This window comes from Stegostoma tigrinum, chromosome 8 (assembly GCF_030684315.1).
Source record: "Stegostoma tigrinum isolate sSteTig4 chromosome 8, sSteTig4.hap1, whole genome shotgun sequence".
NCBI lineage: Eukaryota > Metazoa > Chordata > Chondrichthyes > Orectolobiformes > Stegostomatidae > Stegostoma > Stegostoma tigrinum.
Window position 1 is genome coordinate 41,364,211 of NC_081361.1, and position 14,581 is coordinate 41,378,791.

The 14,581-nt window shown below is 37.4% G+C and overlaps 1 protein-coding gene across 3 annotated transcripts in view; it reads left to right on the forward strand.

Annotated features, from left to right (window-relative positions):
• Positions 1-14,581, forward strand: part of cdcp2 (CUB domain containing protein 2) — a 31,455-nt gene that overhangs the window by 2,330 nt on the left and 14,544 nt on the right. Inside the window, exons 1-3 of one of the 3 annotated variants that reach the window (XM_048538820.2) lie at positions 1,558-10,000; positions 10,436-10,783; positions 13,284-13,625. In XM_048538820.2, coding sequence (XP_048394777.1) covers positions 9,874-10,000; positions 10,436-10,783; positions 13,284-13,625 — 817 coding nt within the window. In that variant the 5' untranslated portion in view covers positions 1,558-9,873. Of the gene's footprint in view, positions 1-1,557; positions 10,001-10,435; positions 10,784-13,283; positions 13,626-14,581 lie in introns of those variants that run through there. The other 2 variants (XM_059647816.1, XM_048538821.2) reach the window with 2 other exon arrangements.

Genomic DNA, 14,581 nt, shown 5'->3' on the forward strand with positions numbered 1-14,581 from the left:
AAGAAAATTGATCGATTTCTAATTTGGCAGAGAGTGAAGATGGGGTCCTAGGACAGGTTATAAAATGCAGACTAATAGAAGGTTTTTGCATTTGTCAGATGAAGTGAAATTGCTTCTTTGAAACAAGAGTGTTTAGCAATATTATTAAAATGGAAGACCAAGTTTATGTATGTGGAACAAATCAAAATCTGTCTTAACATTTAATAAGATCTTTACCTTTTTTATGTTTCTTTCAGCGTCACTTGTCTCTCCAAAGCTACTGAAGTAGTATCAGCTGTGAGAGCTGTATAGGAGTGAGGATAGTTGCGAACTGGCACATACATATTGAGAGAAATTCCTCTGCAATTCGCCTTTTCTGTTTAGTAATATGGGATTGAGTGTAGGTTCCACTTATAGGATAAATTGATATGTGTCATTTCAACTTTAATTAACAGTATAGTTAATATGCATGCAGCACAAATAAATAATCATTTTCTGATTATATCTCTTATTCCAGACATAAGACCTGAATAATTAAGAAAAATATTCGTCAAAAGGATTAAGATACCAGTGTCACAAAGAGAATTCAAACATTTGATAAACAAATAAATTGCTCAATGGGTTATTCAAACTAGAATGTCTGCATTGATCTTAATCAGGTCACAGTTGAAATGTTACAAATCCAAAAATCAGGCTGTGATTGGCTCATTTACTCCACTCCTCCCTCTCTGTCTACCTTCCTCCCTTCTCTACAAAGTAGAACGGATTACAAATTGGCAGCCCATTTTGAAATCTGTCCCAATTTTTACTTCCATTAAAGTGAATGAAAATAAAAGTGGAGACGTGTAAAATGAGCTGCCTTTTCGTGATCATTGATTTTCCACTTGGGCGCAGATAGAGACTTATCTGAAATGTGTGTCATCAAGTGAAGTAGGACGTTAAGACTAAGACTGTTTAAAGAAAGGCTGTGAGTGAGGTGGCAGAGATGTGCTCATGTTCTTTGAACTTTTGTACCAAAGCAAAATTCACTAACATCAGATGGAAGGACGAATTTGACAAAAATACTGGTGTATGTGAACCGAGAACCGCAGTTCTATGACTCAGGTATCAGATGATAGTTATCCTTAATGGTTTATAGTTTGCAATCAGCTTGAATAGCATGAAAAACAACTGATTTTGTACAAAATCCTTTAGTTGTAATAGAAAGTGTGTTCATTAACAGGAATCCAAATTGATTGGAAAGTTACCTTTATGCCAATTAGAATTAAAAGCAAGTATGACTGGTGCATAAATAAAGAACTATTTTCAGAGGTTCAGAAGCAAAACATTGGAGGCTGCCAGGTAGTTTTGGCACAAGAACCAAAGCTGAAAAATAATAATGTTTAATCAGTTATCTGTTTATTCCCTGTTTTGTTATAATAAAGCCTATCGAAGATGAGAGACATTTTGTATAAATACAGACCGAGTTGGAACTTCCATTCAATGTTGAACTGGCAAAAAAGGGTCTTATTTTCCAGTGATGGCCTGACCTCAAAGCTCTGTACATCTGTTTATCTGCTTAGGCATGGGTAAATGTAAAATCCGCATGTTTTTACAAGTGTGCACCTCCAGAACTGCTGATAAGTGCACATGCTTTTACTTCTGCATGCCTAATCAGCTCTAGTCTGGATACAAGCTGGTGATCTTTGCAGCGTAGCACCAACTGCAATAGAATGCATGAAAGCTAGCTCAAAATAATACATGCAACAGAACAACCAAGCTCCATAAATTTTGCTTCTCTAAAACTAACAATTACTAGAAGGACTTTGATCAGAAATATAACTTTCCAACATATCCTGACTATACCTCCAAGTTTAGCTCCTGAAAGACACTAAAGCTGATCAAAAAAGACATGACTAGACTTATTCTGCAGGTGTAAGCCTCATAGATGCTGCACCTAGCCACTGGAGAATACAGGCCCCACCAGCCCAAAAAGAAGTGTCACAGAATTATCATGGTGAAGTAGGCAGCCATTCAGTCTTTCATGTCTGCACCAGCTCTACATTCTAGAGTGGCTCTATAATCTAGTACCAATTTCCTACCTTTTCCTGATATCCCTGCCTACCATTACTATCCCCAAAAAAACCAATGCCTTCTTTAATGCCTTAAATGAACCTGCTTCCCACATTTCCAGACAGTACATTCCAGACCATAACAACTTGCTGGGTTTTGTTCTCATATCACATTTGCTTCACTTGCACATAATTTGAAATCTCTGCCCTCTTGTTCTTGTTTCCTTTACAAGCAGAAACAACTTCTCCCTATCTACTCTGTCTGGACCGCTCATGATTTTGAAAAACTCATTCATATCTCCTGTCAGCTGCCTTTTCTCCAGGGAGAACCATTCTTACAGAGATGTAGATTATCATGCACAATCCACAAATAGATAGGCAAAGGCAGCAAACCCAACCAAAGAAACATTAAAAGGCAAAACTGCCAGTTTCCTTAACCCAAATGAATCTCCAAACCAAGAAATCAGCTGTAATCAACTAAAAAATGCAAAAAGAACTATAATATATAAATGTGCTCTTGCAGCCAAAATGCACAGTAACTTAATAGAATATGCGAACTTGAAGACTTTTGAAAAAAATACCTCATCCCTGAGGTTAGTTTTGAGTTTTGAATTGCTAGTAGCTGCATCTAATTATACATATATATTTCTCTCTGTCTAGGATGTTTCATTAATTGGTAATAGCCATTGATATAAGTATCAACTTTCCAGTAATCCATGCATTCTTCAGCTGATTGCCAGGAAGTGATCTGTCCTCTCTACTTTGTACTTTGTTACATAGCCTGACTGTTGCAGGCCATTAATCAATTCTGATTTATTGACATCGATTTTCCTGAAAATAGTTTTCATTGGAATAATCTTTCAATTAAATAGCCTCTGGGTTTGGAAAGTTGCTTTCCTCCAGTCATTAAAAGTACACCTTATTTTACAATTTACATTCAAAATCTACAAAATAAATGCATTTCTCTGATCAACATAATTAAACATTCCTTTTGTCATTGAACACACATATATAATCAGGTTAGGAGTGGAAGTCATTTTGGTTCTGTTATTTAGCAAATCTGTTGCTTTGAACACCAGCCTTGCAATCTGGGCAGCAATGGAATCCCATTAAGGGATAAAGTGTGGCAGATTTTGCCTTTCCAGAATTGGAATGTTCATGAAAAGAAGTCAAGCAGTTGATCTCATTTGTCGTTGTTGTTGGGCTGCATTCCCATCGTACATTGCAGATAAAAGTATGGCAATCAACAATTTCCAGTGGACTTACTTAGGAAAAGAAGCAATTATACAAGTGCTTATAACTAATTTTATCTACAGCAGGAATAAAAGGAAATGGTTTGTTTCTGCACACTATGGCCATGCTGGGTCCTGTGATGTGCATTAAACTTATCAGGTCTATTTATGAAGCACATTCTGAGACCAATCTCCTTTGAAAGAACATCTTTATTTCTCCACAAAGAACCTACTGCTCCTTTCACACACACTCCCCCATCCTTCTGGCTGGCCTTTCTTTAGATACGTTTGAATATGTTTTAATCAATATGTTTGGACATTTTATGACACAGCTCTACCATGGATGGGTCTCAAACCTAGATCCAGAGGTAGGGTCACTATTATTGTACCACAAGACCATTATAACTTTAAATTCTCTTGTGGTTAAAAAAAATAACAAAACCAAAATTGAATTGAATTAAGGTAATTATAAATATGAATGTAAATGAAACATTTTGGACATGTAATAACACACCTCTGGAACAGTTGGGAATTGAGCCTTTTGAGCCAGAAAGTGACTCGACCGCTGTGCGACAAAATCACCCTTTTATATATTTTAATACTCCTGGAAATTTGCATTTTAACATATATTTTTGATTCAGCCTGTTCAGAGATATTATGACACAGCTCTGGAACAGGCTAGACTTGAACCCAGACCTTCTGGTTCAGAGGTAGGGACGCTACCACTATGCTGTAAAAGTCGTCTTTTGTAAGTTTTAATTCTCCATAGTAATTTGCATTCTAATACAATTAACTAATTCCCCACATCTATGGATTTGTTACCTTTTGCTCCTGGACATTTAGAATGTTGTTAGTAGATTTAGAATACTAACAGTGTGATGGGTATGTTACAGGCCTAGCAGCTGTGAGGTTATGATTATCATTCCTATCATGACAAGCTGTAACATTTAATTCAGTAAAGCTGGCAGTTTGTAGGCTGGCGCTATGAAAATTGTCAGATCATACGGACCATGTTATTTCCATCAGTCTGTCCTGTGCATAACTCCAGTCCCACAATATGTAGCTAGCTCTCATTGCCCTTTGAACTGGCCTTGCAAACTACAAGGGGAGATGAAGAAAACTTCTAGTGGTCAAAAGCCTTGAGAACTCTATATCACAAGTTCCTTCCAAGGTACACTTAGCATATGTCATGTCTCAAGTTACTCATATAATGTATCCTGAAATATTATTTAAGCAATATCTGTTCCCATAAATGTACCACTCACATACTGAAAAATCTTCCCACTGATTAGTTTTGAATTTACTCCCGAATCTCTTTAAATACAATTTATGTCCTGTATTTCTACTATTTTGGACACAGGGAAACAATTCATCATGGTGTACTTTACCCAGTCTTTTAGAATCCTAAAAGAAGCTATGATATCACTTCAATCTATCAGGACAATTAGAAATATGTAGAGAATGTGACTTTGCTCCTGAGAATATGTAGAGAAAAGTGGGTTGTGCATACTTACATACATAAAAGAGTATAATTTTGGAGATTAAGTATTGGCTCAACCATCGTTAATAGTAAATCTCTGAGAATTAAATATTATCAGCAATATATTTTCCTCCAATGGCCCTGTAGTTTTCAGATTCTGTTTATGAGTGATATTGGCATATAATCCATCATATTTCTGTGCTATTAAAGTACAATGGACTCTAATTTTTCTTCAACCTAATATAGTTTCCTAAGGGGCCTGAGGGGCAACTTTTTCATGCAGTGGGAATTTCATATGTGGAATGAACTGCTACAGCAAGTGGTAAATGCAGGTACGGTTATAACATTAAAAAAAACATTTGGACAAGTACATGAATTGGAGGGGTTTAGAGGGATATGGGCCAAATGCAGGGACTAGCTTAGCTTAGACAACCTTTTGGCTTGGATGACTTGGACTGAAGGGTCAGTTTCTGTGCTGTATGACATGAAGAAATGTTTCTTTAATGCACTAAGTTTCAGTGATCTAGAATGTACTGCCTGGCAATAGGGTGGAAGCAGGTTCTGCAATAACATTCAGAAGGGAATTGAATAAATGTTTGAAGAAAATAAAACACTAGCAGGGCTGTGGGGTAAAGGATAAGAGAGTAGAACTATGCCAGTCTCAGTGCTACATACTACTATTACAGTAATCAGCTGCTGTATGTTGACCTCAGAAGAGTTTTTAATCCCTAATGAACAAATTGGAAGTTTGATAATGATGGCAGTGTGAGTTCTTTGAGAGTCTGAATTTCTGGCAGGGACTCTCCTCACAGTTATTTGCTGCATCACAAGCACTGTTGGTGAAAATTAAACAGGCAGCCATTCTTTGTAATCAGCTGTTTAATTAATGAACCTGAAAATAGTTAGACATTTTGTTTGTTACCTTAAGATTCCTGGTAATTTAGCTATTCTCTACAGCTAAAGGCTGCTTGAGTTTCATCCCTCTTAGTGGGATATAAGCAGCCTTTGTGTTTTGGCAGGGACCTTGTTGTCAAATGGAATACAGTAGTCTTCCTACCGGCCAATATCTTAACCACTTACTGTGGTAGGTGAGTGTGGTATCTGCTGGAAGTGAGCAAGAGCCACATTTCTGGGATGTGTTAACAAATCCTGTTATCTCAACTAGAAGTGAATGTGAGAAATACCTTCATAGGAGATGCTTCAGCTGGGCCTTATAATTTGAACCATTATCTCAGAGCCTGTATTATGAATTAATCCTCATGCGCTAAATTTAATTTTATGTTCAGATGAAGTCAGGCAAAGGAGCAGTGCTCAAAAAGCTTGTGATTTCAAATAAACCTGTTGGACTGTAACCTGTTGTCGTGTGACTTCTGACTTTGTCCACCCCAGTCCAGCACTGATACCTCTACATCATTGCTTCCTCTCCACAGATGCTGCCAGTCCTACTGAGTTTTCCTAATAACTTAACTGAGTTAATTCCCAATGGGGTCCCCACGACCTCCACATGAATGGGTGTATTTTTCTCCAACCAGCTAGAGAATTTTCTGCTTATGTGCTCTGAGGAGCCTTGCGTCTGTTACAACCTTGAATACTCCACTCCCACTGGCCAGTTTTGATCCTTTGACCCAGTGTGTATTTCCTGCAGTGAGACAAAGGAAGGGGATGATTATGATGGAAGTGATTGAAGGAGCCCTTGGTAATAGTAGAAGAGCAATACAGACGGTGAGATGTTCTAAGTAAGTGAAATGCAGAGGTGAGGAAGGTTTAGTAATTTGCGAGGATGGAATAAGTGAGAGTGTTGAGTGGATATATGTGCAACAGTGATATTTGTAGTCCAAGAGTCTTGGTAAGAGGCATGTGCAGTGGCTGGGTTAGAGTGAGTGGTGTCCCTGTAGGTGTGAGATAGAGTAAATTGAAAGACTTATCCTTGCAGAGTGGAAAAGATCATTCACCTCCATAGAATCCCTACAGTATAGAAGCGAGCCATTCAGCCACACCAACCCTACAAAAAGCATCCCACTCAGATCCTTCCCCTTACCCTACCCACATAACCCTGCAATTCCCTTGGTTAATCTTTAGCCTACACATCCCTAGATGCTATGGACAAATTTAGCATGGCTAATCCATCTAACCTGCACATCTTTAGATTGTGGGAGGAAACTGGAGCACCAGAGGAAACCCACTGACACAAGGAGAATGTGCAAACTCCACACAGACAATCACCTAAGCCTGGAATTGAACCCAGGCCCCTGGAACTCTGGGGCAGCATTGCTAACTACTGAGCCACCATGCCACCCCTGCAATTCTAGACTGCTGAACCCTGGCCACAACATTGACCGAGGCAGCTATCTTGGTACAGACTGGCTTGATAGGATGGTTTGACTGCCTTTGGTCGTCTGCTGTCCTCTTCACTACCCCATCCATCTACACCTTCAATAGTGCCCAAAGTCACACATTGCTTCCCAGAATGCAATGTATCATTAGATTAATAATATCATTGGCCAATTGTACGGTACTCTTATACTTTGGTGCAACAAGATATGATTGATACACTTATTTGAGATTTCAGAAAAACAACCCTAAATTCTCACTATCTGTGATAAAGTTCTGTCAAAACATGAACAGTTAAATAATGAGACAAATTGTAGGAGACTTGTTATACTCATAATAAGCCTAATGAAAATAAACTTAACTTTAAAATAGACAGATTAATTTGATCAATATATTTGTTGTTTATCTATAATGGAGAAATATCAGTGTTCCGTTTTATTCCACATGTATGGAATGGAGAGTATAGCATGATGAATAGGGTAATGAGGAGTTATTTTATCATTAATGATTAGGGAAAATAAAGACTGCATCCTTTCCCCATAAGACAACCTTGAGGGGACAAGTAGTGTTATGAGGAAAGTTGAGCAGGCTATACTTATACCTGCTGAAGTTTAGAAGAGTCAGACGCAACTTGATTGAAACAGATAAGAACCTCAGGGATCATGGCAGGGTGGATGTGAAATGGAGTTTTCCACTTGTGGCAGAATCTCGAACTAATAAGTGTCACTTTTTTTTAAAGAAAGGATCATCCATTTGTGGAGAGAACTTTTTTCTGACTTCCTTCCGCAAAAGGCAGTGGAAGCAGAGTCTTTGAGTATTTTTCAGGGAAAAGTAGTTAAGATTCTTGATAAGCAAGGAGGTGAAGATGATCGAGATTCTGAAGTAATCAGATAAGCCATGATGATAGTGAATGGCTGAGCAGGCGTGAGGAGATAATGTACCATGGGCACCAGCTGTTGACTGGAACCATGCCTAAGTAGTTTTACGTGGAGTTGTATACTTGGTTACTGCCTGGTTGCGTCCTTTCTGACACAATGTACTTAGTCAGCCTTGAATGATGATTTAATAATGAAGTTCTTTCTTACGTCCAATTGTAAGAAAGCGGTTGCATGGCTGAGATCAAGTAACTCAATCTGTACAGTATGAGCTTAGATATTGGTGTTGACAAGTTGTTCAACTATGAAGATCCTCACATCTGTGCCTGATAATATAATTTCCTGAATAGTCTCATATGCATATTTTTTGGGGTTACTCAAGAGGAGAAAACTTAATTGAATATTGCAAATAATTTCAAAAAAAAATTTTCAGAATGAACAAGTGAATACTTGATTTAAAAGGGACATTGCCACCAAGAGAGGTCAGAGGTGGGGTGGAGTCTCATTGACCTGATGTCTGTGAATTTCTAATTACAGTAATTAAAGCTTTCAATTCTAAGTCATTTCGGGACTTCTGTAAATACCAGTTTTGAACTGGTCTGGCACCTGTTAATGAATCAATTTTTAATGTTAATTATAACTCTTGCCATAAAGTATTCAATGAAGCTGGGATCATCCCTAAATTTACAAAATAAAATTTATGACTTGAGTGAATTAAATATTTATATGATTGTTCCAAAGATTGTACAAGTTGTATAGTGCATTGTGGAAGCAGAGGACAGTGGACCTAGCTTATTCATATTTAATGAAAGGAACCAGAGATGGATCATGTTACTAATGCAGACTACGATTGAATTATTAATGGCACTATTAATTCTACTACCATTGTGTATTACTTCATATGTTGCTGTAAAGAATTATATAATTTTGCCTTTCCAGTCTGGGTTTTTAGTTTTCTTTATATGTTCAGCAATGCAAAATAGTGTAGTGCAGTTTGCCTTGGGTGCCTTACAATTGTGCATTGTCTGCAGAGTCACAGCCAGACCAGGTAAAACATCCTTTGTTTGTATGTTCTAAACTGTTACATATAGATCATATGGGTTTAAGTAGATAAAATGCTGTTTTTCCTGCCTTGATTTTAGGAGATTATTTTCAAACTTAATAAGAAAGACGTGTGATTGAAGTCAATTTCCAGTGAACTGAGAGCCACGAGAGACAGAAGTACAAATTTCAGACAATGCTGACTATCCAGTTTATGATATTAACTGCTTTCTCAAAGCAGTGTTTGTACTCAGACTGAAATTGTGATTAGAATTTCAAAATCTGTAATTTTGGTGAAAACGAAAGTCTGGTGATTTTCAATCTATTGTTGAGTTTTACGTGGAGCTGTTTACTTGGTCACAGCCTTTGTTCTTTCTGACACGATGTACTTGGTCAGCCTTGAATGGTGATTTAAAAATGAAGTTCTTTCAATTGTAAAATAACAGTCTCCTTGCTGAGATCAGGTACTCAATATAACGCTATTAGGAAGGTTACCAGTATTATTACAATAGGATTTGAGTACAGGAGTAGTGAAGTCTTGCTTCAATTGTATAGGAACTTGGCTCAACTACACCTAGACTACTGTGTGCAGTTTTGGTCTCCTTACCTCAGGAAAAATATTATTATCATATAGGGAGTTAAACGAAGGGTCAGCAGACTTGTTCCTTGGATTGTGGAAATGTCCTCCGAAGAGAGATTAGGTAAATTGGGCCTGTATTCTATAAAGTTTTGATCTCATAGAAACCTACAAGTTCTGTAAAGGGATAAACAGCATAAACAGTAGGAAGCAGAAATAAATTGCTGGCAAAATTTAGTTCTGATGAAGAGTCATCGGACTTGCTTGAAATGTTAACTCTGCTTTCTCCCCACGATCCTTCCAGATCATGAGTGTCGTAAACCATTTCTGTTTTTATTTCAGATGTCCATCATTCACAGTTTTGTTTTGTTTTAGTTGCAGGAAAGATGGTTCCCTTGGTTGGGGAGATTGGAACCAAGGGCACAATTTAAAAAGTGAGCAGAATTTTATTTAGAATTGAGATGAGAATTTGTATTATTCAGAAAATTGTGCATCTTTGAAGATCTCTATCCTAGCTGTAGATGCTCAGTCTGAGTATGTTTTGATGTTTAATGTTTAACTGGGTATGTTTTTTTGGATAGATTTCTGATTACCAATGGCATAGAGGGTTATTGGGATAGTGTGGATATGTGTCCAGTCAACCATAGTGTAAGTGACTGATGGGATGAATGGCCTACTCCTGCTCTTATGTTCATTTAAAAGGGATGAAATCTGCAGTCTTTCTGAATGGTTCTTTATTACACCAACTGCTATGTTGTCTCTTGAATTATTGAATTTGTGACCCTTTTTTATGTGAAATTATTAACATTCTGAAAGCATTGAAGCAAATGTTACAGAAAAGCATAATTTTTTTGCTTTTTTCCCATTAGGGGTTAAATGTGGCGGCATACTTTCAGCAACGAATGGGAATTTCTCCAGCCCTAACTTCCCAGGATATTATCCATATGATACTAAATGTACATGGCTCATTGTTGTTACAGAGGGCTCCTCCATTTTGCTCACCTTCCATTACTTTGACCTTGAATTTCACACTTACTGCGAATATGATTACATTAAAATCTATAATGGAGTGCCCGAGGATGAGGGAAATCTTCTGGGTACATTTTGTGGAAAAATCTTTCCACCTCACTTTACCTCTTCTTGGCATGTGATGTCAATCATTTTCCACTCAGATAAACATGTGGTCAGCCATGGATTCTCTGCTTCATACCGCAAAGGTTTGATCAATTTGTATCCTTATTTATAAAGTATATTTTTAAAAATTTAATCAAATGCCTCTAATTGGTGAACAATTACTGACTTTGACATAATGTGATGCAGTTGAATTCTGATTTTGCTGGGCGGTGCTTTAACAGAAATTGTTGGAGCAATAATGGCCTAGAATTTCCAGTTAAATTAACAGCGTTTGACTTATGTGCACCAATATTCGTGTATAAATTGGCCACCAGTGTTTAATAAGGAAGAGCTGAATGGCAATGATCAGAGGTTACTGGTCAATATGTTCCACCCCTCTGTTGCCTTCCCAAAATACCTTCTCATTCTTAATCTCCAATTCAACTTCATTAAAATGATGGATTTGCACTATATTTGCCAATTAATCTTGATATACAAAGTTAAGTCTGAAGACTCTTGTAGCACAGTAAAGATGTTCCTGTGTCTGAGCTACAAGGTTCTGGTTGAAGTCCCACTGCTCCAGACGGGTGTCATAACATGTTTGAACAGGTCGATTTAAAACTATCTACAATGTTGGCATACAATTAATAATATAATTACTCTTACAAAAATGTGATAATTATGAATGACTAACAATCAGTCTCTTTTGCCAGAAAGTGAATAATTAAAAGTAGGGAGGTTTCATCTTCGAGGTTCTGAATTCTTGTAGACGATTTTAAAAATGTTAAATTTTTAAATGTTCTTTTTTTCTTACTTTTCCATTGTGTCTCTTGTTTCTCCTTTAAAGCACACTTTTATTTTTGGGCAGAACTTTATAGGATCGCACTGGCGATTTTGCAGAGGCTATGTCTGTAAAACTCGCCAGGGAACATGTCCAGGGCATGTGACTGATCTACCACTGCTCACCTCAATGGAGATCCTTAAGTGGCCTACCATTAGCCACTTGCTGCTAAATTTTGAAAAGGAGTTAGTTCAAGGGCAGGAGAATCCTGGCATGTCACCTTGCTCGGGCTTTGGGGCAGGAAGATGGAGTGCCTCCCACAAAACTCCCCTCTCCACGTTGGCCATCCATCCCCAAGATCTGTTCCAGCATTGCTTCCTCTTTTACCTGGAATATCCATCTGGAACCACACCCCAGGCCTAACTCACTCCCCCGTTGTAAGACTTCCTTGATTTAGATTCCGGGAACAACACATAGTCCCAGTCCTGGCCACCACTGTCACTGGCACTACTTAAGTTACGGAATGAATCTAATGGCACTCTGAGTTGGGACTTCAGCCTGAGTGAAGAACAGATGCCCATACTCAAGCAAAAGGCCCATCTCCAGCCCATTAATGCTGTTTGTAGTGGTGAGTGGGAAAATTTGCCATCTGAAAAATCCTGTCCTTTTATTTCTCTTTCTGAACTTGATTTAATATTGAATTCACCCTCTTTAATTCCTCCTCTGTCTCAATTCCTTCTTTGTTTATTTCTTTTTCCTAAATCTCTTTGGTTAATGAATGAGATGTTAATTCTATCATTCATCAATGTCTGATATGTTATCATTAGCTCAGACTTGCAATGACTGAGCAGAAATTATTTTGAGCTGAAGGATGCAGAGACAAATCTTACAGAACACATCTTGGGCTGTTTTATGAAGAAAGGTGAGAAGGATAAGGCTTATGTTGAGTGGAGATTAGCAGAGTAACCAAGCAACTTGATTGAAATATATAAGATCCTGAGGGATCTTGACAGAGTAAATATGGAGGGGATGTTTCTTCTTATGAAAGAATTTAGAACTATGGTTCACTCTCTTAAAATAAGAGATTGCCCATTTAAAACAAAAATGAAACTTTTTTTTCTCAGGCAGTTACAAGTCTTCGGGACTCTCGTCCTCATTATTAGCCTCCCCAGTTTTAAATACTACACTGTTTGGTGACTGCACATTCAGTAGGCTCAGCCAGAGCTTCTGCACTTCCCACTGTTCACCTCTCTATCTTGTCCTTCTCCTCTGAATTACTGTTTAAAACCTACCTCTTTGATCAAACTTTTGGTCAACTATCATGATATTTCCTTACATAGCTCAGCGACAAATCCTGTTTGATAATTGCTTCATGATATTACTTTTGATACATAAATGCAAGTTGTTGCTTGTGGGCCTCCCCCCACAGACACACACATACATCTTCTGTTCTTTAGTCAAAGTCTACAAAATCTCCAGTGTGATTGGTACTAGAATTGGTAATATTGGATTCTTAGAAAAATCAATGCATTAAATAGGTGTTGTTCGTGAAATAGAGTCGGAAGGTACAATTTCATGCATGCTTTCTCCTGTTTTGTGGTCAGTCCTGTGCCCAGTAGTGAATTGAAGTGAAAATAAATTTGGTATTGTATACCTCTCAGAAAATGGCAAAATGGGAGCATTGGAGCAGCTTTGAGATTTTGACAAAATGTGTGGGAAATGACTTAGATAAGGGAAAAATATATTTATTAAATAAATTGAAAATTATGGGCATCAAACCTTCCAATTTAAGTTGAAGTTTCAAATTAAGCATTTTTTTTCAGATATGTGTGGGGGAGTAGTAACGGGTCTGTCCGGAGTGCTGTCTAGCCCTGAGTACCCAGATAATTACCCCAACAATGCAGAATGTCGTTGGATTATTCGAGTCTCCAATCAATCAGTGGTCAATCTGGTTTTCTATGACTTTCACCTGGAAAACAATGAGGATTGTAGCTTTGACTATGTTGCCTTGTTTGATGGATCTAGCATGAAAGACAGACACTGGGGTCACTATTGTGGTGGAACAAAGCCTCCGAACATGATCTCCAGCGGTAGTGAACTACTTGTTGTTTTTAAATCAGATTTCAATATTGGTGCAAGGGGATTCAAAGCATTTTATTTTTCAGGTAAGATATTGTAACCAAGTTTCAATAAAAGAAAGTATAAGTTGAAATTGTTCTGAAAAAGCATCTACTTCAAAAATGACAGCTTTTTCAGATTTTCCTTGTGTTTACCAATTTCATTAATAAATCTAATTAAGTTCAGAATTATTCCCTATTGGAAGTTGTAGTCTTTGACTGTGAAATATCATGACTTTTTTTTTGTTCAATAATTAACCATTCTTTAAGACCTAATTGACCATTTGTAATATGTGGTCTAATGTCAAACAAGCACAATATGTTTCTAACATAGTTCTACAGCCAACTAAGTACTTTTTGGACTGTCACTGTTATAATGCAAGAAATGCAGCAGCCCATAATCAGTCAGAAAACTGTCATAATGACAATGTCATAATGAACAGATAATCTGTCTTTTTTGTGCTGCTGAATGAGTTGAATATTAACCATTACAAAAGGGATAACTCTCTTGCTTTCCTTGATTATACTGCTTCAGAATCTTTCATATTCACCAAAACAGGCTGATGGACTGTCAGGCTGAAGGATCCAAAAAAAATAGACACTTGGTCTCCTAGATTAGTGTAATTAAATAACACACTATACAATACATTTACAACAGGCGTTAGTGTAAAAATAAACTAGGAGGAATAGGCAGGATAGTACACCTTTCGATACCAGAGTAAATACTCAAATATTACTAAAAAGATAAAGGAAGTTAAAGTTTTTGTATTGCCTCTGACATAAGAAACCAAATTCAGAAAGGTAACATCAATTTACATACATGAGAATAGGAGACTGATTAATTTGGCAGAGTCGGTGTGGAGATGCAGCAGGAACTGCTAATTATTAATTCTAGTTTGCTGATTAGACTTAGAGCAGGTAGACTATGATTGGTCACAGTATTGCTATGGAGAATGCAGCAGGAACTGGCAGTCACCATAATCCTTCCCTCAATGATAAGGTAC